At 51.5% G+C, this 26421-nt stretch overlaps 1 protein-coding gene across 3 annotated transcripts; it reads left to right on the plus strand.

The window, feature by feature from the left end:
• Window positions 1-6: 6 nt before the first annotated feature.
• On the plus strand, window positions 7-26300 carry CSNK2A2 (casein kinase 2 alpha 2). 3 transcript variants are annotated; one of them, XM_027893999.1, is made up of 11 exons: window positions 7-29; window positions 261-372; window positions 11133-11234; window positions 11975-12025; window positions 17825-17884; window positions 19576-19659; window positions 20561-20671; window positions 20881-20982; window positions 21302-21402; window positions 22010-22158; window positions 22354-23874. In XM_027893999.1, exons 5-11 carry the CDS (start codon window positions 17867-17869, stop codon window positions 22428-22430), a joined length of 642 nt encoding a protein of 213 aa, XP_027749800.1. In that variant the 5' UTR covers window positions 7-29; window positions 261-372; window positions 11133-11234; window positions 11975-12025; window positions 17825-17866; the 3' UTR covers window positions 22431-23874. The 3 variants fall into 3 exon arrangements, with proteins under 3 accessions (XP_027749800.1, XP_027749801.1, XP_027749802.1); XM_027894001.1 differs by lacking the exon at window positions 7-29 and adding an exon at window positions 25856-26300 and having other exon boundaries at window positions 303-372; window positions 11137-11234; window positions 22354-22447; XM_027894000.1 differs by lacking the exon at window positions 7-29 and having other exon boundaries at window positions 263-372; window positions 11137-11234; window positions 22354-22595.
• The last annotated feature ends 121 nt before the right edge of the window (window positions 26301-26421 follow it).

A 26421-nucleotide genomic window follows, 5' to 3' on the forward strand; every position in this document is an offset into this window, starting at 1 on the left:
GACTACGAGTCGCACGTCCCGAGCTGGGGGTAAAGCGCCGCGCGGGGACCCGCCCGCCCTCCCTCCCCCGGCCCACCCGCGCCCTCCTGGGGAAGGGCCTCGGCCCGCGGGGAGGGTTCCCTGACCCCTCGGGTCCCCAAGGGGCTGCGGGCGGCGGAAGGGGAGGCTGGGAGAGGAGGACCCCCCCCCTTTTCCCCGGCCCCTGCCCTGCTGGTTATACCCACACGCCCCCACCGCCTCTCTCCTCTTGGTGCCCGCAGCAATCAGGACGACTACCAGCTGGTCAGAAAGCTCGGCCGAGGGAAGTACAGCGAGGTCTTTGAGGCCATCAACATCACCAACAACGAGAGGGTCGTCGTGAAGATCCTCAAGGTGAGTGTCCCGTTGATGGCGTGCCGGCTCGTGGTGGCTGGGAGCGAGGGGGAGAGGGCTGGGTTGGCAGGGCCAAAGGGCTGTTGGATCTCCTCTTTCGTCCCCAAATTTGTGTTTGCTTGTTAAGGGCATTGGGACGGTGGGTTTGGAAATGGATGTGGTGTCCTGTGTGCTGCAGCAATGTTTGGATGTCCCCACCCCTCCTTGTCCAGCATAGCTCTGGGCTGGGAGCTCCTCTGGAGGGGGAGAGCTGCGAGCCCTGACATTTGAACAGCCTTGCATGTGCTGCCTGTGTTTGGCAAATCGGATCTGGCAATGCCTGTCTAAAACAGCCCAGGGACTGCCATGTCAACAGGAATGCGAAGCCCGGAGGGGGCAATCCTTCTGTTAACCTCCAGACAGCTGGCATGTGGCCTTTCCAGAGCCAGGCTGCGGGATGCTCAGCAGTCAGAAAAGCAAAATTTTAAATTCAGTCCTTTAGAGGATCTACCATAGGAGAGAACTTCACCACAGTCGGACCATAAGTGCTGTGGAAACTTGAGGAGTGTCAAGGAGCCCATCCAAAATGTGTCAGTGTCAGTGACCCATGTGCTGGGTCTTAACCCTGGGGGGGTCAGGCCGTGGGGACCTTCGTGCAGCAGTGGTTGGTTGTAGTCTGGGATGGCTGAGTGCAGAGCATGCCTTACTGTGTCTGACACCAAAGCAACAGGCTTGCAGCAAGCTGTGGTAACCGAGCAGCACCCTGTGCTGATGATCTGGGAGTAGGCAGGGGAGAGAAATGAAAGGTTAGAGTTGAAGTACGTTTGGTTCTGGCTTGGCTGACACTTGTGGCTGTCACTTGTTGGACCAGCCACACTTGTCACTTGTTCCCCAGGAGCACGTGGGAACCAGTGTCTGACCCCGGGTGTTCTGAGAATTTGGGCACCCGTTCATCCACAGCGTGCAGGGGGCTCTGAGCTCAGCGTGCCCTTGCAGCCTCTAAGAAAAGCAGCTCCCTAGGACATGTGTCTCTGCAGGGCTGTAGCCTTAAGGCATTTGCTAGATCCGCTGGGATAGTGTGTCTGGCAGTCTCTGCTGACATCCCCACTCACTCACTGTGCCTGCTTCCTTGGGATCTACCCTAGCTTCCTGGAGAACTTGTCATGGTTAGTCCAGCCAGCACTCCTGGGAAAGGTATGATCTCCCATCTGTCTCTGGGAGGAGGCACACACACCCCGACTTTGGCTGTGGGCAAGGTGGTGGCCAGGTGAGCTGTTTGGGAGAGCCTGTGTGGCTGAGCCTGACGTCAGGGCAGAGTGGGGAGGCTCACGTGTCCTCACCAAGCCAAGTTCCTCTGGCATGCTGTTTGGGCCTCCCCCTCCTTTGGATGTGGTTTGGGCTTTTGTCTTTTTTTTGGTAGGTGCAGGCAGGAGTGTCTGCTGTGAGACACCAGTCACAGGTAGCCGGTGCAGAGCTGGTGTTCATGGCTAGATGGCTTGTGGCTGGACTGGGGAAACTGTGCACTTGTGCACGCTGCTCTGGAGCCCTTGATGGCTCCTTCAGAACTGCTGTGGTTTATTGAGATCCCAGGTCTTGTCCCGCATAGAAAGGCACCAGGAGGCTGAGAAGGGACTGCAGGGAAAGTCGTCAGAAATCTTCGAGGAAACGGAGAAGGGTCGGGTCTCTCGGAGGGGACCTCGCTACGAGGAAAGGGACACCGTCGGCTTGAGACAGTACAGACCCCTCGGACAGTCGAGACCTGCCACTCAGTCGACCGTTCTCAGTAGACTCCCGCCGACCCACGAGGAAGAGGAACCCCGGACTTACACAACGGAATTACGGGACACTCGTCCTCTGTGGTTTGTCCCAGATTTGAAGCGGATGGTGTTGCCACTGGTTCCCCTGGCTCTCCCCACTTGCATTAACATGCAGACGGCATTCCTGTGAGCGAGCAAGGAAAAGCAGAAGGTCCAGATAAATAAAGATGAACTTTCTTCTCAGTGGAAAGTGGGTCAGTGAAAAGTGAGTTTCGGAATACCACGTTGTGTATGTTATGAAAACCTGTGAAGTGTGGCAATAACATCGCTCTGATCTGTGGAAAGTGCCTCTGGTTTCCGTAACTAGACTCAAACTTAATTGCAAATGTAATTGCATGTACCTACAGTAGAACCTTAGCGAAGAGGTTGGGTGTCTCTGTTCCTCCAAATTCAGGAGGAATTCGGATCCTGTGAGGTAGCAAATGCAACCAGAAGTCTTCAGGATTTTGTATGGCTGCAGGGATGGGACAAAGGGTAACACTGCTGCTGGGCAATGGATGTGGCTGTTTAGCACGCTTGCTTCTTTCTCTTCAAGCTTTTTTGTTAGAGTGAATTTCAGCAAAAGTCACTGTTTTAATATCTCTGCCTCATGGAAGTGACTGATGTCTCTTCCCAGCCTTGCTCTTTGAAGCATCTTGTACTTACTGAGCACAGGCTAGCACGGAGCGAGTACTTCTTCTGCCTCTGCCTTTTCTTCCCCTGCTTTGGTGTTGCTCTACCTGAACATCTTGTACCCTCCTCCACAGAGGTCAGGAAATTTTATCACCCTTTGTCTGATGCAGAACTGAGCCACAGAGATTTCCTGTGTGACTTTGGGCAAGTCCCTTAGCCTAAACAAAGCTGAGGCTCGAGCATAGGTCCTGGTGTAGTGCTGCGTGAAGGGGTAGATAGCTGATCTTCCTTTTCCAGCAGCCACTCGCCTCGTTTGTTTGCGAGTGCCCCATGAAGAGTTTAGCACTGGACAAGGCCAGGGAGCTGATGGCTCTGATTGGTGCCACAGTGCCCCAGGCCTTTTGGGCTTTCATAAAGCAAGGTGTCCCTTTTCTCTGGCCAGTACCCAGCATGTCCTTTCAGTTCTGCTACCCCAAGTGCAGGCCCAGGGATAATCCCACAGGGAAATGGTATGTTACTAGTTGTGGTCATAATGTGTGTCAGCAAAGGAGCAGAATTAAGAACAAGCAGATAACAATGACATTACCATATCCTGAGTCAAGTGCTTTTCCTTACAGATATGATACTCTTAATGTTACTTTTCCTGGGAAAATTCTGCGGCTCTTTTTTTAAAAAGGCAAAGCAAGCAGGTTGCTTCTCACTCTGCTGCAGGAGCACATCAGGATGGACTGTGTAGGATGGTGTAGGTGAAACAGTGGGGTAGAAGCCTGGTTTGCCACAGAGACACCTCCTGCCAAAAAGCTTTTATCTTGAGAAGTGAGGTGGAGGGCAGCTCCCCACCTTTTCAACCTGTTTGGGGAGCAAAGATTCAGGAAACAAAAAAATGCACGGGGCTGAAGTGGGGGTACTCTGCACTGTACTGACCTTCCTACCCCTCACAGGTAGGAGTTAGCCAGCAGCTCTGCTCCCACAGTCCCTCACTGGTGTTGGAGGCTCCTGTGGGCTTTGTGATCAGGCTGGCATCAGCACAGCTGTGGACATGCTTCCTGCCTGCTTCAGGGCGGGACATGCCAGGAAGGGGGACTGTGTGAACATGTCCTGTACGTGCTGTCGTGTCTTGCTTGAATTCAGTGCTAAGGTTTGACTCCCAGGATGAGGTCTGACATTCCTCAGCACGTACGAAGGAAGTTTTAAGACATACTTGTTTCCAGTGAGTCATGTGTGGTCTACATCCAATGCAGGTATCTAAAGCACAGCTCTGCTCTTCCATATCTAACCACATGGATTCAGATTATTGGTGGACTGCTGAGGTCAGTCTGTGCTCGCCCTTTGATGAGCTTCTCATTTCGGTTTTCTGCTAATGCAGCTCCAGAGTGTCTCCCAGTGTGCCTTGAAAGTGAATCCTCTGGTCTGGGGAAACAGTGTTCCTGGGGGAACTGTTGCTACTCTAAAAGCCAAAGGTTAGCTGCCCAAATTTCTTGTAACTGTTAGGGGTGATATTTTGTAGTGAGAATAGTGCTGTTAGAGTTACCTGCAGTTAGGGCTGTTGGTGAGTGTTGGCTGTACCACGGTGTCCTTCACAGCCCAGTCTCCTGTTCCATCCTGGTGTCCACTCTGGGTGGAGATTACAGCATCCACGTTGGCAGGTCTGTACAGGAGGCAGGAGTCCTGCTTTCTTGACGTGCCCATGTGTCCATGTACACTCTTCTTGCCTGCAAAGCATTAAACCCATCAGAAAGAGACTGTTTTGTCTCCTTGTGTGGTTCCTCTCTGCATGGGCACAACATGTGGGTGAAGGTAGGGGAACAATGCTGCTACAAGGAGAGGGACCAGTGAAATGGAGGTTCTGCCACAGTGATGAAATAGCCCCTTTCTCCTTTGGTGCCTTTTGTCCCTCTGTGCTGAGCCCATGCACTGGAACTTTCAACCATGTACGTGGTTTCACAAGTGCATTCTTGTTTGTTTGGCTTTGTTTTTCCCCTGTTCCCCCATTTGGGCTGTGTGAACCCTCCAGAGCTGCTGCTCATACCAGCTGCTACTGGAAGGTCCTTCCAGTGTTGAACTCAGATTATCACTCCAGTAGCTAGAGAACCATTTGGGGCAGGTAGCCCCGTGGCTCTGGTAAATTTTCTTCTGTCTCTGAAAGCTCAGAGCCCACATACATCAGTACGTTCTAGATGGGTGCTGAAATGACTCCTGTGCTGGTGTGCAGAAGGGATTGCACAGGGAAATAGGATTGGATGATGTTGGTCCCTCAGGCTGGAGCTTTTGACTGGATGGGTGACCTTCCACCAAAACCGTTCAATGCCCGCTCCTGGTAGCTCTGTGTCTCTTGCTCCTCCTGTGTTTGCATGCACTGTATCAGCTCCCCCTGGCCCACTTCCTCCTCTGGCAGTCTTGAAATGAGCCCTTTTGCAAGAGAGCTGGGTACACAGCTCTTCTCTTTTAAACACCAGTTGCCCACACCGAGCTTGGCACAGTTGGCTGCTGGAGTCCAGCCTTGTTTGAGCTGAGACCAGCTGGGACAGTACCGGGTGTCTCGCAGAAGCCTGGAGGTGCAGCTGGTAACTCTCGTGGTGGTGGTGCAGCACCAAGGAACTGATGAGCTGCAAAGCTGCAGCTCCTGCGTGGAGAAGGGTGAGATGCAGCACTGTGTCTGTTCACAGGGGCCCGGGGCAGAGGCTGAAGGAGTGATTCCCATCCCACGTAATGGTGGTGCTGGAGATCAGGGCTTGGTCCTCATGCACCTCCCTTTCAATTGACTGCAGAAGTATCTGGATGTATCGTGGGCAGGCCTGAAGCCCCAGGAGGGCAGTTTCGGGGCGTGCCGTGTTGGAAGGAAAGGCATTCTGAAGGAAAGAATGAAACTGCCCTCGGAACATGTCCTGGGATATTCTACCAAACTTAAGTATATTTTATGTAACTAAAAAAGCGAAAGTACTTCAGGAGTTTCAGTGTACGTTTTTCCCCCTCTTTCCAAAAATTCAAGAGCAGCTTGCAGAAGTTTGAATTCCCACAGTGGAAGTGGTAAGATGCAAACAACCAACAGAATAATAACACGAGTGGGCTCCTTGATTTTGTAGCTCTATTGAATACTATTATTTGGTTTCCCAGCTGATGTCTGGCAAAATAAGCAGAGCTGCTCTGAAGCCAATTTTCCTATTGAGCAATTGGCATCGGGCTTTATAGGCCGATTATTGTGATTCTTTTGATAATGCTAGAGACAAATGAGCTTCTAGTGCCAGCTTTTAAATGTTTAAAACCTGTCATAGGGATGCTGCTTAAGCCTTTTGCTGGTCCTGGACATTGTGTGTTCAGATTTCCCTGCTTGTTCACTGGAAGCTTCATGGTATTTCCAGGCCGTTCAGGTTTGGTGATCTTTATGGGGTGATGGAATACATCACTTTAGTTTCTCATGGATTTGTACCTTTTGACTGCTGAACCTTCTTCCCTGCTGCGCTAACCCCAGTTCCATTTCAGAGCACCTGCTGGGTAAAACCCAGCACCTTCTGGGACTTCCTCAGAGCAGCACGTGTGCTCCTCAGCTGGCAGTGTGTGTGCACAGCAGGCTTGCCTGCTTTGGGCTAATGGAAAATGATTTTCATGCTTTGGACTTAACTTGTGTTTCACACACCTTCCTGGTCACTGCTTTCCTTTCGCGGTGTGAAAATGCGCAGAGAACTTTGGAGAACAAATCTGATTTCTCTCTTTGCTCGAATTCAAGCAATGGCCCCCAGGTTGTTGGGGAAGGCTGGAACTGAAGCACCTGAAAGAAGTGTGTGTACTCCCTTTGCTTTAGAAACCAGGCAAAAAAAGATGATTAACCAGGCAGCCATTTATTTGTTCAAGACAGGAAGTGATGGTTGCAGCCTTGTATTTAAAGGTTTATTTTAGCAAACAATGTTAATTCTCCCAGCTGGTGTTTGCTGCAGCTGGACGCCTTCCCTGCTTACAAGCTTACGTGATCTCATGGAAAATGACCCAGGATCTCTTCTCTTGGTCACAGAGGTGTTTTCTTCTGCATCTTCCTGACTGCAAAGCTTACCCTGTGCCATTTCTCACATTTGCAGAGGGATGGCATTGCACTGCTGTCACTGCCTCTTCTGCCTGACTTTCAAGTGGATTGAAGCAACCTTATGGGATCCATTTGGCTGATAGGGTGGGAAACCTGCAGCAAAGGGTAGGTGGCTGGAGACAGTCGAGTGAGAGCTTCTGGGTCCAGCAGAGACCATCCTCTTGTGGCTGGAGGTCGCCTTGTTCCTCTTCTCTGGGCGCTCAGTGTAGTGGAGAGCTGTGAACTGCACGTTTTGTCTCCGCCATCTACAGCCACCTCACTTCCAGTTTGCCTGAGGAAGGAGCAATTTCCTGGGAATCTGGAAAACTGGCTTGCGCTAGACAGTAATGTTGTTCTAAGGGTACTGCTGCAGTAGAAGTAATTAAACCCCTCCCAGTGTAGACACGGTTAAACTGAGACATGTCTTTTAGCCTGGTTTCCTATGGAAACGAGCCTTATGCAATCCTGCTGTCTGTCAGCCTTTCTCCCCCTCCTCCCCCCAGTAGTTTTTGCACTGGTTGGCCAATTTCAACCAAATGCGACAGAAGTCTCCAAGCTGTCAAGTTTCTACAGATTTCATGGAAATAGGTGTTTGCACAGAGCGGAGAGACTGTGTTGGAGCCCATTTCAGAGGGAAAGGATTTGACTCATACTGGTCACTGGAGAATCCCAACGTGGAGGAAGGCTTTGAAATGCCTCTGGTGTAGGAACAGATGGAGTTGGAGTCTGCACCTGTATAAAACATTGCCTTGCAAACACGGATCAAACTTAAAGGGCAGCTCATTTTGTTGAGGTGGCTGCTCCCTTCCTCTGCTGGAAATCCCCCTCTCAGGGCAGGAGGATTGGCCTGTGTAGGAAACAACCTGAAATGCTGCTGTCCATAGCCTGGTTTAATAAAACAGCCTTAAATGAGCATGGTTAAAAATACTCTGGCTGCAAGGGCTGGTGTTTTAGAAGCTATCCCTGCTGGGAGAGGCAGATGGTTGGAGGCCATAATAGCTTCAGTTCACATTTAATCCATGTGTGTTTGGAGTCAACATCCTTGGAGAGACAGATCGGGTGACTGTGAGAGACAGTTGTAGCAACTCAGACTTAATCCCAGTGCATGGCTGATATGCTGCTGTTTGCCTGTGGTTTCAACAGTACCGGGGTCTGGGACAGGAGCAAAGTCAACAGAGTTTCTTTGGTCTGAATGGTTCCCTCCAGTGCAGCACTGGCCATGTGCTGGAGGGGTTTGCACCGAGGTGCTTGACTTGCCAGACACAAGACCTTGGGCTTGGAATCAGTTCCTTGGAGTTGCAATCGGTTACTGGGCAGAAACTGGGCCCCAGTGATGTGCCCTCGGCTGGCCGATGGCATTTGCTGTTGTGGCTGGAGCAGTGGTGGGGGACATGTGGGTAGGAGGTGGTGCGAGGCACAGTGAAAGCTCTGTGGAGTGAGGAGGAGGCCAGCGGTTTTTCCATCTGTTTTCTCCTGCAAATCTGAAACGGGGAGAACACTCTGTTCCCCTTCATCTCCCTCTGAGCACACTCCTAGGCAGTAACTTTTCCTCTGAAATGACATTACTCCAGCCCGTTTCTCCTTGCCTCATCCCCGTTTACGCAGGGGTGGGAAAACCCCATTCTGAGCACTGGCTGCACGTGGGGAGAGCGCTCTGATGATGTAGTGATTACAGCCCTGAGGCTTGTGGGGCCCTGTCCTGGCTCACAGCTGGTGTGGCCATGTGTGGACAACCTGGCCTGAGCTCTGCACTGCTGCAGCTTAGCAAGAAAAAGTGCAAACAGCAAGCGGCTTTGAACTCCCCCTCGTGCTGAGGCAGTGTTTGCTGGAGTATCTTCCATCAGTGATGTCAGAGATGATGCTGTTGGCAATTATCTGCAGGCATTTCATTAAAAAAAGACCAATTTTCTTCTCTCCTGTTTTCCGAAAGTCACTGATTCTATCTGCTCTTGTCTTTTAATAAGTGTGTGGTGGGTAGGGCAAGATTTCTGATAGAGATAATGTAGAGCACCCTTTTCCCATCCTGAAAAAGATGGAAACATTTGGAAGCAACTGGAAGGCAACAATTTCTACCCCTGTGGGAACGGTTGTTACTATGGAAGGAGAAAGGGAAATCTCAGAGGGATATCCTTCCCTAACTTACTGATGCAAAAGGCCCTTGAAATTACTATAATACAAAGGAAAGGGTGTTTCAGCATGGGCTTTGGGTCCTCTTGGCTGTGTTCAGGCACTGTTTCAGCTCCTGATGAGGTGCAAGTGTTGCAGCAGAGAGGCTGTGATGCATATCTGTCAGTAGCCAGGCCATTCAGTGAGTGCCTTTGGGGTGGCAGTACCTCAGCTTCCTCTTTGATGTTCCTTGGAAAACAGCTAGTATGTGCATTTGCCTCTCTGGACAAGCGGAGTAACCAAATTACATCCTCTAATTCCATCTTGGCCTTCTGGTAAGATCTGTGCATATGGGTGGTGTTCATCCCCATGCTGACATAAATGAAATCAGTCCCTGATGAAGCATCTTCCTCTAGGGTTTAAAAATACAGCCCTCACTTCGGCCGGTTTACATCCCCCTGCTCTGGCTGGTTCTCCTTGTCTTTCCAAGCTCCCAGCAGCTCCAGCCGTGTCTGGGTGCTGCCCTTGGGCTGTTGGTTGCCCTCTCCCCCACGTCACTGCAGCCCTGGCTGACAGCTGCGGTGGCCTTGCTGCCATTTTCCACTGTGGCTTTATGAGGTGCTGATGCTCCCTGTGCCGGCACCGGTGTTATTTTTGGCACTTTGCTTCGGGCTGAGATTCTCATCTTTTGGCTTGAAAGTCTAGCTGCTGTCTTTTAACTTGCCAGTGGAGAAGGACAGGATTCAAATCTGAAGGTTTCCAGCCACCTGAAGAGCCTTGAAAGACAGCATATTTTATCACTTACATAAATGCCATATTTTCCCACTATATAAAGCCTTCTGTTCCTTCTCCTGTCTGCTCATGCATTCCTGTGAGGAGTCTGAAATCAGGGATTGCCTTGGATTTGCCTATACGGGGAGTATCAGTTGCCCCACCGGCACCCTGAAGTGGGAGGCTGCAGCAGAGGTGGGGGGTGGTGAGTTTGAGCTGTTGAGCTCCTGTGGCTCTTTCCCCTTCACACAGACATCTGCTAACGTGTATCACTTTGGTGAGGTGCCTCATACCTTTTGCCGTTCTGCGTTACACCCCTCCTCACACACCAGACTCTGTGCTGGATGGTGAATGTTTTACAAAGCTAAATGTCTGGAGAGGAGTGTTTTCATCAGCAAACCTCAGAGGGCTTTACCAGTCCCTGCAGGATGTCCCTGCAGCTCTCTGCAGTGCTGCTGTGGGGCAGGAGGGGATGTTCCAGCTCTGTAAGGAAGGACTGCTAGACTTGGTGACTCGCAGCCAGTGCTGCTCACACTGAGCACTAGCCAAGGGTCATTAAGAAAGTCTCACCTCTTATCTCCTCTGAGCTGCCTTTCTTTTCCAGCAGGCACAGAGCTAGAGTTGTCCTGGGAGTGGATGAGTTACAGAAACAATTATTTGCATTAAAGTGAACCGCTGGATCAGCAGAGTGTAAAATCCAACCCAAGCTCCGAGTCCCTGCCTTGGGAGCAGCTGTTCTTTGTCACTCTCCGCAGGGTGATGTCCAGAGAAAAGCTTACTTTGCAAAGAGAGCTCCTGAGACTGCACAGATTAGAGGAGGAGTCAAAACTGTTTAAAATGTTTGTATGCTTTAAAACCAGTCATGGTGTATGGATGCAGTGGCATGCAGTGTGGTTGGGTCTGTGCACTCGAGGTGATAGTGAACAACACGTGCACACAGGCATAGCAGTGTTTGAGCTTACTGGAAATCTTGGTGTTGGGAGACTCTCAGGTCATTGTTTCGTGGGATTAAAGTACTTGTTGGGAAAACAGGTCGGGATTAAGGAGTAAAAAACCGGTTTGTGCTGGTAAGCAAAAGCAGAGATAGGTCCACCATGCTCATCCTGTGGCTCTGAATGCACAACACAGAGTCAGTGTGCTGAGGTTACCACATAGCAGTCCAAGGAGCTTTTAACCACTGGAGTCACAGTTATGTTGGTCTGGATTAGTTTGATTTTCCCCTGGTGAAAGGTTTCATGGATGAGAGAGGAATCCTGGTTCATGCAAGATGTCTGTCACTTTTTTGGAGCTAAAAATTTTCTATTGTGAGGGTGGGAGCAGAGAGAGGAGGGGGGGTGACCTGTTCCAGTCCAAATCGGCGGCAGAAATCAGTGTTCATTTCTGAAAGGACTCTCACTTCTAATTTCTTTTGTCTATTTAAGCCAGTGAAGAAAAAGAAGATAAAACGCGAGGTTAAGATTCTGGAGAATCTGCGTGGTGGCACCAACATCATTAATCTGATTGACACTGTCAAGGATCCAGTGGTAGGTGCCCATGTGCTGTGGTGTGTGTGGTGGGACTGCAGGCATGGGGCAGGTTTGGATGGGCTCCTGTTCCTTTCCATGTTCCCCAGACTCTTTAAGACCCTTTCTGTGTCTTCTGTAAGTTCTCATGGCTAATGGGGGAAAAACTTTTGAAGCCCTGTAAGAAAGTAGAGCCTGTAGCCTCCTAGCTTTTGTCTGGCATCTGGAGCCTATGTGCCCACCAGGGCAACTAGAAATTAAGCACTTTGATCCTTCTGGTTGCTGTCCTACCTGGTGACCAGCCATCGTGTCACTGGTCTGCATTGTCACAACTGCTCCATTCCCGGGAAGTTTTCTCTGACGAGCAGCTGGCTGAGGTCTGTGACTCCCATCCTGCTGGCAGCCCTGAGAGGAAGTGATGCTGCTGCAGCACTGGCAGTCCTGGCTGACCTTCCTCCTGCAAGGAAGGCTGTGAGGGCTTAGCTCCTGGTGACACATTTCGCCTTGCCCAGTGCTGTCCCTGCCCCTTGGCGTGGGGAGGAGCAGCACTGGCCACAGTGCCGAGGTGGTGCTTGGCATGTGGGGCATGAGCAGAGCTGCCTCCACCTTTTGCACAAGCAGGGCTGTGCTTCTCTCCCCGTCTTGCTGCTGCCTTGCTCTCCCTAGTGAGGGTTGGGCAGGAAGCAAAGGCTTTTTAAGGTCTCTTGGAGCAAAGGAAGGTCAAGTGGTTGTTTTAAATCATGACTCTCTTTCCCTTGCAGTCAAAGACCCCCGCTCTGGTGTTTGAGTACATCAATAACACAGATTTTAAGGTGAGTTTGCTTGTGTGGAGGAGGGAGGCTTCCTATTTCTGTTGAGAGTGCTGTGATTGTCAGATAATCCTGAAGAGTTGTGGGGGGAGTTTGGTGTTTTCACCTATGTCAGCTTCACTTTGCTTTCTCCATGTAAATCAGAAACCTGTTACTGGGCTCTAGATTAAAAGGAATAAAAAGTTTGTGTGCTGCATCTTCTCCCAGCTCTGAGGAGTAAGTTCAACAGGTTAGATATTCTTACTCCACTCCCAATTTAGTAATCACTGCTGTGCTATATATTCAGCCCAAGTTAATCCCTGTGCTGTGGTGCTCTGCTTACAGCAGTGCAGTTGATGGAGCAGGTGACACCAATTTTTTTCTGGAATCCTTCAGATCTGGGGACTTTGGGGTGGCAGACACTGGAAAACACATTTCCACTGCCAAGGGGCCTCACAGCAGGTTACTGAGCATTCTTGAAATCATGTTAAGAGCTCTTTTGGTTGCCTGAGGCTGCAGGATATTCCCTGGCTCTTCTGATTTCTGGGGAACTCCAAGGGGTATTACCCATTCCTGAAAGGAGGGTCCTCTTGAGCACAGCTACAACCACCTCTGCTACTCAGATGTTTCTGGCTGGGAGCAACTGACTGATAGACAAAGGGGATCTATAATTAACAGCCACACCTATGTTAATGGCATCTTTGCTTCCCCCGTGTGAGTCTTTACCCTAAGTCACTAAGTCAGTGGTGGAGAATTAATGGAGCCATTAGAAAGCCAGCAATCATCTCTCCTGCACTGTTCGGGGATCTCTCTCATTCCATGTTATGGGATGGGGTTTTTTTCTTCCTGTCTGTGCTGGAGCATGATGTTGCTACAGGCCTTATAGGAAGCAGATGCACCAAACACCCAGAGAAGAACCCTGGGCTGGTGTTGGTGCAAAGGAGGAGTTGGCTCACAGCCCATCTGTGTGCAGGGCAACACACGTTGTTTCTGTCCCTCTGGGGTGGGTCTGGCAAGCTGGATGTTGCGTGATGGGATGTGTGTGCAAAGCCAGAGCTGCAGCCATGCTGCAGGGAGGTCTTAGTGCTGTTTAATCTCTGTAGAGACTTACTGCAGCAACCAGAGTAATAGTAACTTGCAGCAGCGCCTGCCCTGACAGCTCTGGGTGGGGAGATGAGCGTTGCCTCCGTCAAGTAAACAGCCGTGAGAGGAGTGCTGTGTGGTGACCTTTCAGGGCTAATTAAAGCAAGTTTGGTTTGCCTGGGCTTCGTTGGCATCAGCTGGGCTGTTCCAGTGCCACATGCGTGCTGGGAATGTACCCCTGTACTTCTCCTGGTGACCCACAGCCTCTCTGTAAGGCCGGTCCTGGAAGTTTTTAACTTTCTATTTAGAGAAAATTTTTTTTAATCAATTAATTAATTAATTTTTTATTTTTAATATATGGCTTGAGATAAAACAGGTTGCTTGCACCTTGCTAAGGAGTGCTTTATGTTTCTCCTGTCAAAATGTGATTACACCACTCTGTTGTGTCCTTAGAGGAAAAAATTCTCATCCAATTTATCACCCAGTAACAGAAATATGTTCATAAAGTGGAATGTTAAGCAGTAACTCGGGGCTGGTGGCCAACAGGGACTCTTAACTGAAAAAATGAAGGGATCAGAGTCCACGATCCATCAGCCATCCCAGCCACATGGAGAGCTGGGGCAGGCACTGCTGCAGCCAGTAAGGAGCAGCGGGCTGGCCGCAGCAGAAGTAACAGTGCTGGCTGTTGCGTTAGAAACAGCTATAAGAGTTTGCAGCAGAGCTTTTTCTAGGCTCCTGGGAGAAAGCCTGGCTCCTCAGGGAACTCCAAATTCACAGCTGGCCAAGTCTAAGACAGAAAGTATTGATGCTTCTGATGCTGATTGGTAGAAGGCAGGAATAACTCGTCTGGGGAACGCAAGCATGTCCCCAGGGCATGCGGTGCCGCTGCTCCTGTTCAGAGCTTATTTGTAACCTGAATTTCCCCAGCAATGTCTGGGGTGTGTGGGTTGGTTGAGCTACACTCCCATGAGCTCTCTGCCTGTTTGGGGAGGTTCTTGGACCTGCAGCTCACTGGCAGATGATAGAGCTGCTGCTACTTAAGGGTGCCTGTGGGTGCCTTCCTCCGTACAGATGCTCCCAAGCTGTCTCTTCCCTTGCTCTGAAATGCCAAGCAGAAAATGCACAAAGTAGATGAGACCACCTCTGTTGGAGGTTTCTGCTTGTCCTGAACCTCTACACATGAAGCAGCTGGAAAGCTCCCAGTTACTGTCCTCTCTGCTCCACAGTCCTGATCTCCCAGGGCAGCCAAATTCTGCTGGAGTTAAATGAGCTAATCCAGGTGACAGAAACCTCTTTTCTTCGTTTTGATCTGCCTATCTCTGCGTCCGCATCTGGGTTCAGCAGTACTGACGAGAACCAGCATCTCGCTGGCAAATCACCTTCAGGAGGTGTGAGGGGGTTCCCAGGGCAGCTCGTGTGTTGATGACCACTTCGCAGGATTGCATTTTTAAATGATGGTATACACAGGAGAATTAGGTGATACCTCCCCAGAGCCAATTACATTTTCTTAAATTACCTGTCTGGGTCCCTGCTGGAAGGGATGGCGCTGTACTTGCAGGGAGGATGAGTTGGAACCAGACTAAATGCTTGTTCTGCAGCTTGTGTTACAGGGCTAGTGTTTCCCTTCAGACCTGCTGCATTACTTGTCATCTGTGAGCACTCAAGCTCCCCACAGTCATCTGCCTTAAATGAGAACTGCACTGCAGAGCCACACGGTCAACTGGGGGATCATCAGTGAAATTAAATGTCTTTTGCTAATTGGTTTCAAACTAGAAATGACACGCCTGTAATTCAGCCACTGTCAGCTGTCACGTATTTTGGGAACGTACCTGGTACTGTGCTTTTCACTGCCCAAAAAAGGCAAATCCCTCAGGAAAGAAAGGGGCAGAGCCTGGTCTCGAGGAGCAGTTACATGTTGGGTTTGTTGTTTCATTCTTAAAGCACATTAGCAGGTTTGCAGCTCGAGAGGAGGAGATGAGCAAGGCAGGTGAGCGAAGGAAGGTTGCTTCAGGATGCTCAGCCTGTTGGAGTTGTGGGTTCAGTGGGCTTTTGAGTCAACTCTTCCACTTCACCTGCACCTCGGTGAATTTTTCAGGCCAAACTGCTGTGAGGGAAATATGTGTGTGTGTGTTTTATCCTTGTGCATCCAAGTTTTGTTTCAAAAAGGATTGTTGCCCTGCGTAAGCGATGCAGAATTGTAAAAGATTCCCCTCCCTTGGCGTGGCTGCCAAGGCCGGAATGCTTTGGGAACTGTTTCCTTTTCTTTTCCTGCTGCCTGCCCTGCTCCCCAAAGCAGTGTCTCTCCTCAAAGCCACCCTGTTGCTTTGCAGATGCTGCTTCCTGCACGTAGCCAGCTGTGCTGCTCGCTCAAGGGAGAGGAATAAGCATTTAGCTCCTGTCAGCCCCACGGCAGGGGAAGCATGTCTCTGTCTCCTCGGGCACTAACAGGATTAGTTTATGATTGGTTATGTGATGTGTGCCAAAATATCACCAAAAAGCTGGAGAGGGGTAGGGGCTGCCTGTGGGTGGGTTCAGCCTTTCCTTGTGCTCTGTATGGAGAAAGGAGACTGGCCCAGGTCTCTGAGGCCTCATGGGATCCAGAGTGCTGAGCAGATCTGGGCTGGGTCTGAGTGATCCCCACAGTGATTGATGTTCCTGGTAGTTCTACTCCAAAGGGACAGAGCAGAGCATGGGGCACGTCTGCAAAGGAGGTGTCTGCTCTCCTCTGCTAGGCTGGGCAAAGGGGTTTTGGAGCTCCACTGTCAAAGCCTGCTGTGCAGGACCCGCTTGCAGTGGAAACCACGGCTCTGTCCTTCAAAGCCTTTGGTGTTCACGGGCTGCCTGCAGGGGGCTGAGCACGCTCCTGCAGGGATGGTCCCTGTGGCAAGCAGAGCCTGGGCGCGGCGGGAGGGTCAGGGGGGCTGGGTTTCACAGGCCGCTCTTCCAGGGAAATCTGTTGGAAGCTGTTGGTCCAGTGGTGTGTGGGCATATCCTGGTCCAATGCTGAAGGCTGTGAATTAGAGAACAGGCAGCATTGCAGGTCTGCCAAGAAAGACTGTGGTGACCTGCCTTCTATTCCCTCCCTCCTTACAGGCAGCAAGAGGCAGAGGAGCCAGGGAATAGGGAAAATGAGGTCTTGCCTTGTTCTGCTACTTCCTCTCCTGCCCTCCTCCTTCCCTAGGCATGATGTTGCCAGATGAAGTTGAACAGGCTAGTGAATGCCAGAAAGACATGTTTTACACACATTTCTCATAGTGTTTATTACCTAGCAAGCCGTTTAAACAGATTTCTGGAAGGACTCAGCTGTCCTCTGCTGGCCCTGCATCCTGCATCAGAGTTGTGCACAAGTCAGGAAATCTATCCCTGCTGTAGCTCTATAGCTTGTGGCTATGTCTTTTTTGCTCCCTGCTCACTTGTCTGCTTCAGTGGGCTGCTCCAAAGCGTTAGGATCATCCCAGCTCACGAGAATTCAATGCAGTTGTGCCCTGGAGGCTGTTAAAGCTCTGTGTGTGTAAGTGACACTTGTATGTTGTCAAATGATTTCCAAGAGCAGTACTGGGGGGTGGGGAGGGGTGTCTGTTTGGAGATGGCCCTGAGTAAGGCAGGAACCTGAGGATCTCAGCATGGACCTGGAGGGGATCCAGGGCTAGAGCTGCTCTCTTGGAATGTGAATTTCAATCCCTTGCTCTTGGATTTTTTCCTGAAGCTGCCAAGTGGTGCCCATGATGGGCAGCTGCCTCCAGTGCTGATGCAATCGGCGATTTGTCTGAGCTGTGAGATGATCCTTGTTTGTAAGAAAGGGCAGAGAGGTCTGGTCCCACTGCTGCCCTGCGAGTGTCCTTCCGTGCCCTGCCCTGGCGTCCCGCCTTGCTTTCCCTGGATGAGAGAACGGCCCAGCGGGGCTGGGCTGACACCGCTGCCAGTGACAGATATAGAGCAGCAGGCAGATTTGGGGCCAGCTGTGACCTGGCATGGGAGCAGCAGGATGATGAGTTCTCCAGGGCTGGTGGCACAGTGCAGGTTAAAGTGCACCCTTGATCTCCGTCACTTCTGCGTGAGTAGGCACAGAAGGACGCAGGGGAGAGGAGGGTGGTGAACACGTGCTGGTAACAAGCACTTCCCTGCAACTCTGAGCTGTGCTCTCCTTGGCCCCACAAGCATTTCTGTGCTCTTGAGTTGCATTAGCCTTTATCCTGCGATAGAGGGGAGCCTCTGTGGCTCTAAGACTGTCTCTCCCCTTTGTACTTCCCCACTCTGTGCTCCTTTAGGTTAAATATTTTGTCTCCCTGCCCCACCCTGAGCACCTGGACACCTTGCTCGTTTGTTCCCAGCCTGCTCTGAATGCTGTCATCGATGTTGACATGCAAAGTCATCGCAGTGACTTGACAACAGAGAGTCACGATTGTCTGTGCCAACTCCAGTGTGCTCTGAAGGGCTTTTGCCCTGTTCTCCTTGGACAGACAGCCTACCTATCTCCTGCTGGAAAGAAGCTGTGATAAGTCTGAATGATCCCAGTAGCATTTCGCAGGAGCTCGTGCATCCTTTTTGGATTTCCTATTGTGTAGCCCTGGCAGGTCTGAGACCAGGACAGCCCTCGGGAATGGTAGCATTCACAGGGAATCTGGAATGGGGTCAGTGGCTGGAGAAGAGTGGGGTGCAGGAAACGAAACTAATCCAAATGTGGAGTATTTATTTGTTTTCTCTTTTGTTTTTCTTCCTCCCTCCCCAAATCTGTTTCAGCAACTGTACCAGATCCTGACAGACTTTGATATTCGGTTTTATATGTATGAGCTGCTGAAGGTGAGTGGCATTCCATATGGCAGTCTGGATGGGGAGACCAGGAATGAGAGTGGTGGTAGTGGGGCTCGTGGGGCAGTGCCACTGAATGGTTACTTCTCCTGTGTTGTTCAGCGCAGAATCCACATCTCTCATCACCTGGGAAGGCTTGGGAGGAGATCTGGTTACCTGGTTTGTTGCTGTGAGGTATTGCAGCCAAACTGGGGACCTTAGTTCACCTCCAAAGAGCCTCTGATTCTCTGGGGTTTGTCCTTTCCCCAGGAAGCATTTGTGACTCTTAGTCACCAGGTAGGGCTGTGCTTGGTCTCCCTGTGTCTCCAGCACCACTGAGATGCTGTGAGGAAAATCAACTCTCTCCAGCCAGACCCAGGGCAAGCACTGAGAGGCATTTGCAGGGCTGGAGAGCTGGGGTTCTAGGAAGACTGGAAGAGAGGGATTACCAGCTCTGGGCTTTTTTCTGCTGCACTATTCAAATGCAGACCCAGAAGGTGACTTCTGCCCACTTGACCTTTCCAGTTCCCCTACCTATGGAAATGAGTGGAACAGGTGAGGGAAAGCCCTTTGTGCTCCAAGACTTGGTGACTGCAGGAGACTTCCTGAGAGAGATCTAGCGGGCCTGAGGGAGGCTTTCTTTGCATCCCCAAGCTTGTTCATCTGTCTGCAAGGGAAGGACCTTCCTACTGGAGGCTGGAGGGAGCCTAAGGCAGCCCAGGATTAGGGTGGGAGGGACGATGCAGTTTAGATGATCCAGCCTTGGCAACACAAGACACTAGAACAGCTTCATCACTGGAAGCACTTCGTGTAACCTCTTATAGATCTCCTCTCCTGGAGATCCCAGGACCACAGTGCTGTGAGTCCTGTGGGTTGTGAGGCCACGTGTCATTGCAGGGGTATTCTCTTTGGCCTTGGTGTGATGGAAGCTGTTGCCTCCTTGCTTCCTGCTGTGGCAGGGGCCCAAGGACAGCGTTACTTCCCTGGCACTGCTGTCTTGGATATTGAATGACCGCAGGCTGTACCCTCTTTCCATGCTGATGGAGATCTCATAGCATCTGATAGATGTTGATGGATGGATCTCCCTCCCCTTGGAGATGAGAAAACAACATGCTCACCCCCCTGCTCAAGGGAACAGCTGCGTTGAGGGGGGGCAAGTGGTGCAAGGTCATGGAGCTGCAGAGCTTATGTGTGTGCTCCTGCCTTCGAGCTTGAAGCAGCTTTGCTCTCCCTCATGTGCTATCACTTACCTTTTTTAACTGCAGGTTTGGCTTAAATCAGCAGGACAGAGGTGACTTTTTGGCTTAAGTGTGTTTTGGGGCACAGGTGAAAAGCTGCACTGGAGGGCCATAAAACTGTATGCATGTAAGAATCATCATTCCCTTCTGGGGAAGACAGCATGACCTAGGAAGCACAGGGCTACCCAGCTTGGAGCATTGGGCTTGTCACGGGGTGGTACACGTCTCTGGATCATGTTCATCAATGACTGTGCAGGGAACACAGATCCATAAAGGCTTGTTGCCAGCTTGCCAGTTCATCCACGTGCAGCATAAGAGCTGAAAATGCCAGTTTCTTGTGCCAGGGTTACGGCACTTCCTCGTGAGCTCTTGCTCCTGGCTGAGAACTGTGTGTTATATTGCTAATGCTGTGCCTGTGATTACAGCCATGTCTAATGTGTGTGTGTGTGTGTGTGTGTCTGCCAGGCCCTGGATTACTGTCACAGCATGGGAATCATGCACAGGGATGTCAAACCCCACAACGTCATGATAGACCACCAACAGAAAAAGGTACTGTGACACCAGGGCTTATAAGCAAGGTTCTTCCAGGGAAACTTGAAACTCTGCTGCCTGTGTACCCATAGCCTGGGCAGCTGCACAGACTCCTTTAACCTTTCTTTAGTGGCTCCCCTCCATCTGTCACAGCAGCAGGAGATGGCCAGAGTCCCTCTGGGGAACACCACCACAGTGGGAATCCATGGCACATCCACTGGGGATGTGCTAGTTAGGTCACAGGAAATGCTTGTACCCAGCTCACTACTGTGGAAATGGGCAGCACAGGGACTTCCCCCATCCTGATGCTCATACCCCATCGGGTGCTGTGTGTTCCTGCCCCAGGGACCTGGGTCTGTAGCAGGGAACTAGTTGCTGTTCTACAGGTCCTTTCTGCCAGTCAGCAGAGGCTGAACAGTCAAGGCAAGGTTTATAAGGAGGGGAATCTCTTACTGGACCCACTGTCCTTCAGTAATACGGCAGATCATCCATCCCTGGGGCTGCAGAGGAGATGGTCCGCCTTGCAGCATGTGGGGTCAAACCCTCCCCTACCCCATTTTCTGCTCTCAACCCCCAGGTAAAATCAACACTGCCTTCAGCCCAGCCTCTCTAAACAGTGGGATAAGACTTTTGCTTGTTGCCTAGTATGCAACAGCCTGTCTGCTGTGGCTGGTGGTGCTGGTCAGGAGCGAGCTGCCCAGCAGTAACAGTGTGCTTGGACTCAGGAGGCAGAGCAGCTCTTTAAGTCTGGCTTTGCCCCACTAGTTGGTGTTAAGGGAAAGAGGAGGGCCTGAACTGCTGAGAGCATCTCCTGTCATCAGAGGGCCTCCCTCCACACTTGCACCAAGGGACTGAGAGGTTTGGCCAGCGTGGCCTCACCTGAGTGGCTCCTGACTGTGTCTCTTTGTTGTGTGTCCAGCTGCGACTCATAGACTGGGGTCTGGCCGAATTCTACCATCCAGCTCAGGAATACAATGTCCGTGTGGCCTCTAGGTACTTCAAAGGACCAGAGCTCCTTGTGGACTACCAAGTAAGAGTCCGTCTCCTCCTTGCTACCCAGTGATGTCACTTGTGGCTGCACTTTAGCCACCTTTGGGTTGTCTGGTTTTGCCTGTCAGGGCATTGCCTGGGTTGGAGAGAGGCTGGCTGTGAAGTGCAAAGGCTGAGGCTGCCTGTGCAGTTGGGGAACCGGGCTGTGGTGAGTGTGCCTCTTCTGACAGCTTCTCCTTTTTCCCTCAGATGTATGACTACAGCTTAGACATGTGGAGTTTAGGCTGTATGCTGGCAAGCATGATCTTCCGAAAGGAGCCCTTCTTCCACGGCCAGGACAATTATGACCAAGTAAAGACATTGCTACCTGGCTTATTGCGTGAAAAGTTTGTCCCCAGCTCATCTCTGTGTGTGTGGTGGGGAGGTTCTGAGGGTCAGATCACCATGCTGGGAGGATGTTGTTGCATGCTGGTTAAGCCATCTTCTCTTTGCTTCTCTGCCTTGTGTAGGAATGCTTTTTTCTGCACACGTTGCAAAAACAAGTTCCAAGGGAGATAGTCCTTCCGTCTGGGATGTTTCCAGAAGGGCTGCTCTTAGATTTGGGCAGCTCTCCCTCTGCAAAAGAGTGGTGGGCTGCCCTTCTGCTCTCTGAATACGCCTTTTGTTGCAGCTGGTTCGCATCGCGAAGGTCCTGGGCACAGATGAGCTGTATGGGTATCTCAAGAAGTACCACATAGAGCTGGACCCGCACTTCAATGACATCCTGGGCCAGTAAGTGGAGAAGTTAAATGCTGCCCTTTTTCCTTGTGACACAGAGAGGGAGATGAACTGATGTCTGTGCACTGGAAGCACTCTCAGCAAAGGCCTGCTCCATCTTCTGGGTCACAGTGCTGCTTGCAGGCCTCACATCTGCCTGCTCGTGTCATGCAGGCTCTTTCCTTTTGCCTCTCCTGTGTTCCATCCTCTTATTTCTTCTCCCTCCTGCTCGTTCACATCTGCAAAGTGGAGGTGTACACACTGGAGTTGAGCTTGGGCTTTGTTGCTCAGAGTCTCCCAGCTGAGATTCCTGAAAAGGACAAGAGGCGGATGGAATAGTGAGGACAACCTCTGTGAGGCTGGCTGGCCAGTCAGAGAAGTTCTAGTCCCGAGGGTGTCACCCTGCCTGCTGCCACATGCCATTGCCTAGTCCCTGTAGACAGAAAGGACCGTGCCTTTCCCAGGCACAGAACATCCATACAATTGTGTACATAAAGAAGAGGGTTTCCCCCTTTTGGCAGGTGTTTGCTGAGCAGTCGCTCGTGCAAGGAAGAGCTGTAGGCAGTGTTCATCATAGCCTCTCTTCTCGGAAGAGGATGGTGGCAGGTGATTCCCTTTGCAGGCATTCCCGGAAGCGCTGGGAGAACTTCATCCACAGTGAGAACAGACACCTGGTCAGTCCTGAAGTCCTCGACCTCCTGGACAAGCTCCTGCGATATGACCATCAACAGAGGCTGACTGCCAAGGAGGCAATGGAGCACCCCTATTTCTGTGAGTCTGTGGAGTAGCTGGGGCCAGCTGGGACGGAGCTGTGGGTTGTGGAGGTGAATTTTGGCTCCCTGCTCGGCGAAAGGCTTAGCAGCTCCGTGAGTTTTGAGGGCAGCTTCTCTTGGAAGGATTTGCCCGGGTGGAGCTTCCGCTTTATTAAATACTGTTTCCTCTTCCTGCCTGCTCTGTCTCCTGCAGATCCAGTGGTGAAGGAGCAGTCCCAGCCCAGCTCAGAAAACGCTGTGCTCTCCAGTGGCATGACAACAGCGCGATGAGGACTGGAAAACGACGGGTAATTCAAGATGTTTACAAATAAAAGCAAAACCTTCGGTCACACAGTGAAGGGAAAAGAACCAAGGACCCCCCCCCTTCTTCCCCTCCCCTTTATACTCGGCAGAAATCTAACCTTGGGGGGGGGTCATAAACCTCAGTTCCTCTCTGGTGGTTGTGGTTAATGTAACTCTAACCCTGTGGTACCAAAGCCCTGGGCAAATGGTCTTGCAAGAGCTAAACATGTAGTGATATCCCCAGGGCTCCACACAACTGATTCTGGTTCACATCTCTATGGATCCTTCTCTTCCTTCTCAGTCCAGCCTTCCCCACCACGCTGGTGGGGACAAGTTGGTCGTTCCACCATCAGCCCTTAGCATGCCTCTTTCTAAACTTGCCTTTCTGACTTGTAGTCTCTGAATGAACCAAATTCAGGCTGGGGGTCAGCAGGTGCAACTCTGTTTTGAGGTCCAAGTCCTTACTGCTCACTCTGGGCTTGAATTTGGCCCTTGAATTCCAGTTTCAATTGTGAATGCCGGGGTGGTTGGGGGGAGGGCAGTGGGGGGAAGTTTGACAAAAAACAACCCACAAACCCAGCAGCATCTCAGGATTAGTTTGGAGCATTAAAACGAAGGCACTGATCCGAGTTGCTGGGGAGAGGAGATCCCCCCCTCCAGTGTGTTTGACAAAGGCTCGCTCTGAGAAGAAACTCAATAGACCTGCTTTGGAAACTTGTGAATGTGAGGGCTGCTCTTGTGGCAGGAGAGGGGAGAGACTATCCAGACTTTCCCACTGAGCTCAGGAAAGTCAGTGTTGCAAGATTTCTTGTGATAGGTGTGCAACCACGTACCTCATGACGTGGCTCCCATGAGAATTCGTGCCAGACGCAGACTTGTGCCAGAGCACAGCTCTGGAGCGGTTCAATCCAGCACCGCAGGATGGAGGAGTGGAGAGGAGGCCAGGGAGGAGAGCACAGGGAGGGGGGAGGATCAACAGACAGCGTCGGGGCGGGGGCTGTGCAGCTACTGATCCAGGACTTGGGATCCCACACAGTGTTTTAACAAAGTCAGCCATTTGTTGAATTCTGGGGTGCCGATCCTGTTGGGGGGTGGGGGGTTCGTCTTGTGGGTTCTTTCATCAGATCCCTCGATGGCTTTATAGCCCCACAATTCACAGTTGCCTCCTCTACTTGTTCTGTGTGTAACTTCATCAAGTGGTTCTGGTGACACTCAAACCTAGACGCTGGAGATAGTGTTTTCCCACCAGCACCTAAACACAGAATTTCCTTCTGCGGCATTGTTGAAATAGTTAATTTTTTTATAAGGTTGCAATGTTTCTATTTGAAACATCTGTTTACATTCCATATTCCAATAAAGTTCTATTGGCATCGACAGCAGGTCAATCCATTTGTATAATTCACTGAAACCAATAAATATCTATACGTCTGAACGTCTGCCGTCTCAAATCTATGGGATAGCCAGAAGGCCTGAGAGCTGAAGGCCTTGTCTCCTCCAGGAGGGCAGGTTGGCTCTTCCAGCCCCTCTTGTCTGAGTTTTTTTGGGATGTCTCACTCAGTCTTTGGTTGCAGTTCTGATTGTTTCATTGTGGCAGATTCTCTGCGCTGCCACGGGGCCGCAGAAGAGGTGTGAGATTTTGGGAGGGGGCTCTTGAGGTACATTGGACTCAGACAGCCGGTGCCTGAGGGACCAGCCTCGGGCTGTCTGTTACCTGGCAGGTCAGACCAGGTCACTGATGGGTGGCTGGAAGTTGGAGGGGGGGTCTCCATGTGTGCACCCCCTGCTCATCTGCTCTCAGCCTGGGTGGATGGCTTTTTCTAAAGATGTGCTGAGCAGGGAGTAGTTTTTCTTTCCTCACACCCTGGGAGGTGAGTGGTACATGAGAACAGTTATGTGTGTCCAGGCTGAGCAGCAGCCTGTGATGTGCTGCTGTGCCACACGGCCTTGCTGACATTTGCTCTCCTGCAGGGGCTGCTGAAGGCGTTGGTGAGTGTTCCCAGTCCTCTCCTCCATCTGCCCAACCTCTGGGCTGCCTGGCCTGAGGGGCGGGGGGGCGTCTCTCGTGCTCTTCAGCTGTGCTAATACCAGCAGGGCTGGTTTGAGGTTTTAACATGGAGTTTTGGACTGATCTTTAAACATGTATTGAATTGCTCCACTGGAGAAGTGGTAGGAGTGGATGTTTCTCATGGCCCGTCCGAGTTGCTATGGGAGAAGCTTGTCTGTTTTCCAGCTCTTGTGTGTTGGCATTCCCAGCTTCTGGAGGGACAAGGCAGAAGAGGTATGGAGAAGAACAATGGGTTGAGTGTGGGAATTTTGGTAGGTGGAAAATGTTGGTCACTGTATAGGAGTGCTTGGTAGTGTCTGAACCTGATGGTGGAGTTTCAAGGTGGTGCTTTGGGAAGTGTCGTTTCTATAAACCTGAGTCAGAAATTTTTTCCTGGTACCCTCAAGCAGAGGAAGAGAGTTGCTCTTCCAGCAAATTAAATGGCTTTCCCTGGTTGCAGTAAGCAGAGAGGCTGGAACAACCTGCCCCTTATCTCCCCACATCCTTACCCCAGCTCTAGGGTAGGATGAGCAGTGACAGATTCATCCCAGAGGGAGACAGCAACTGAGCAGGAGTAGCCTGGGAGCAAGAGGGTGTGGATCCCAGGGATCTGCTCCTAGGGCAGTGTGGATGCTTGACTGCAGCTCGTACCAGTTTGTCTCTGCAGCCTTCCCAGCACTCAGAACAGGAAACCCTTCTCTCCTCTGGGCCTTAGCAAAGTGTCCTCCTGCTTGTAGGGACAGCTGGGAACTGGGGAAGAGTGTCTTGTCCTTAGGCAGTAAGAGGACTGAGAGACATGCATCTTCATTCCTGGCCTTTCAGCTGGCCTGGCCCCAGCTTGCTAGCAGAGGTGGAGCATGGGTTGGGCTGAATGGCTTGTAAGAGGAAAGGCTCCAAACCAGAGCCCCGGCAGCCACTGCAGGATGCAGTAGGAGAAGGATGCAGTAAGCAACTTCCCCACCTTGCCCGTGCCTGTTTCAGGTGGGCTGTGGCATGATGGGGGTCTTGAATGGGACTACAGGAGGTGTTTGCAGCAGTGGAGGGAAACGTAACAAAGGAGCTTGGGGAGAAAAAAGTCCAAACGTGTGTCTGGCTGGCTGTGAAAGTTCTGCTTTGCTGGTCTACATCTCCCCATTGCCTTCCTTGGTTCTGTCTTCCCCTCTTTCCCCTTCCAAAGCAGGCTCAGGTTCCCCTGCTGTGCCCACATCCAGAGGGCCACGGAGGGTACGACCATGCCTGGCTGGGAGCAGGGTGGCAGGACACGGGGCAGCGTCCCCAGCCGTCTCCTCGTCACCTGGTGCTGGAGGAGCTCTGCGTGGAGCCGGCAGCGCCCCGTGACGCTCACTTCCCTCCTCCCGTCTCTCCTCAGGTCCGATGCTGTTGCTCCCAATTTTCCATAAGCAGAGTGAGAACCAAATCAAACGTCCCATCGGCGCGTGTAGAGCGACGGCGGGCGGACTGCGCGGCGCGGGCAGGGCTCGGAGTGGGCCTGGCCGGACACTGCGGCACTCGCCTCGCCGTGACCGCAGCCCTTCCCTCCAAGCGTTAAAGGTTCTCCTGCCTCTGGTTCCTTGTTGAGCTCTTCCTGACCCAGAAAGCATGGAAATGTGAAGGGTGTGCAAAGCAGTTGTTGGTTAGTTGTTTCCTTCCTCTGTTCTGGCTGTTGCCCCCCCAGCCTCTGATGGACCACGGTTAGCCAGCTTGTGCCTGTCTCTGCCAGGACACGGGGGCTGCAGGGGGTGTAGTATCATGATGGACAGTTCTATAACTAAAAGAATTCTATATTGTTGAATAAAAGTTTTGAAAGAAGTGTGCAAGGAGGAGTATTCAGTGGGGAGGGAGCTGCAGAGTGCTGGCAGTGTGAGCTGTTCCCCATGCCCTGCTGGGACAGGCCGGGCAAGGAGAGCAGGAGGAACGAGTTGTACAAAATCACTG

Source organism: Empidonax traillii, unplaced genomic scaffold (genome assembly GCF_003031625.1).
Source record: "Empidonax traillii isolate 1590-97213 ecotype Southwest subspecies unplaced genomic scaffold, ASM303162v1 scaffold413:size1348891, whole genome shotgun sequence".
Classification (NCBI taxonomy): domain Eukaryota; kingdom Metazoa; phylum Chordata; class Aves; order Passeriformes; family Tyrannidae; genus Empidonax; species Empidonax traillii.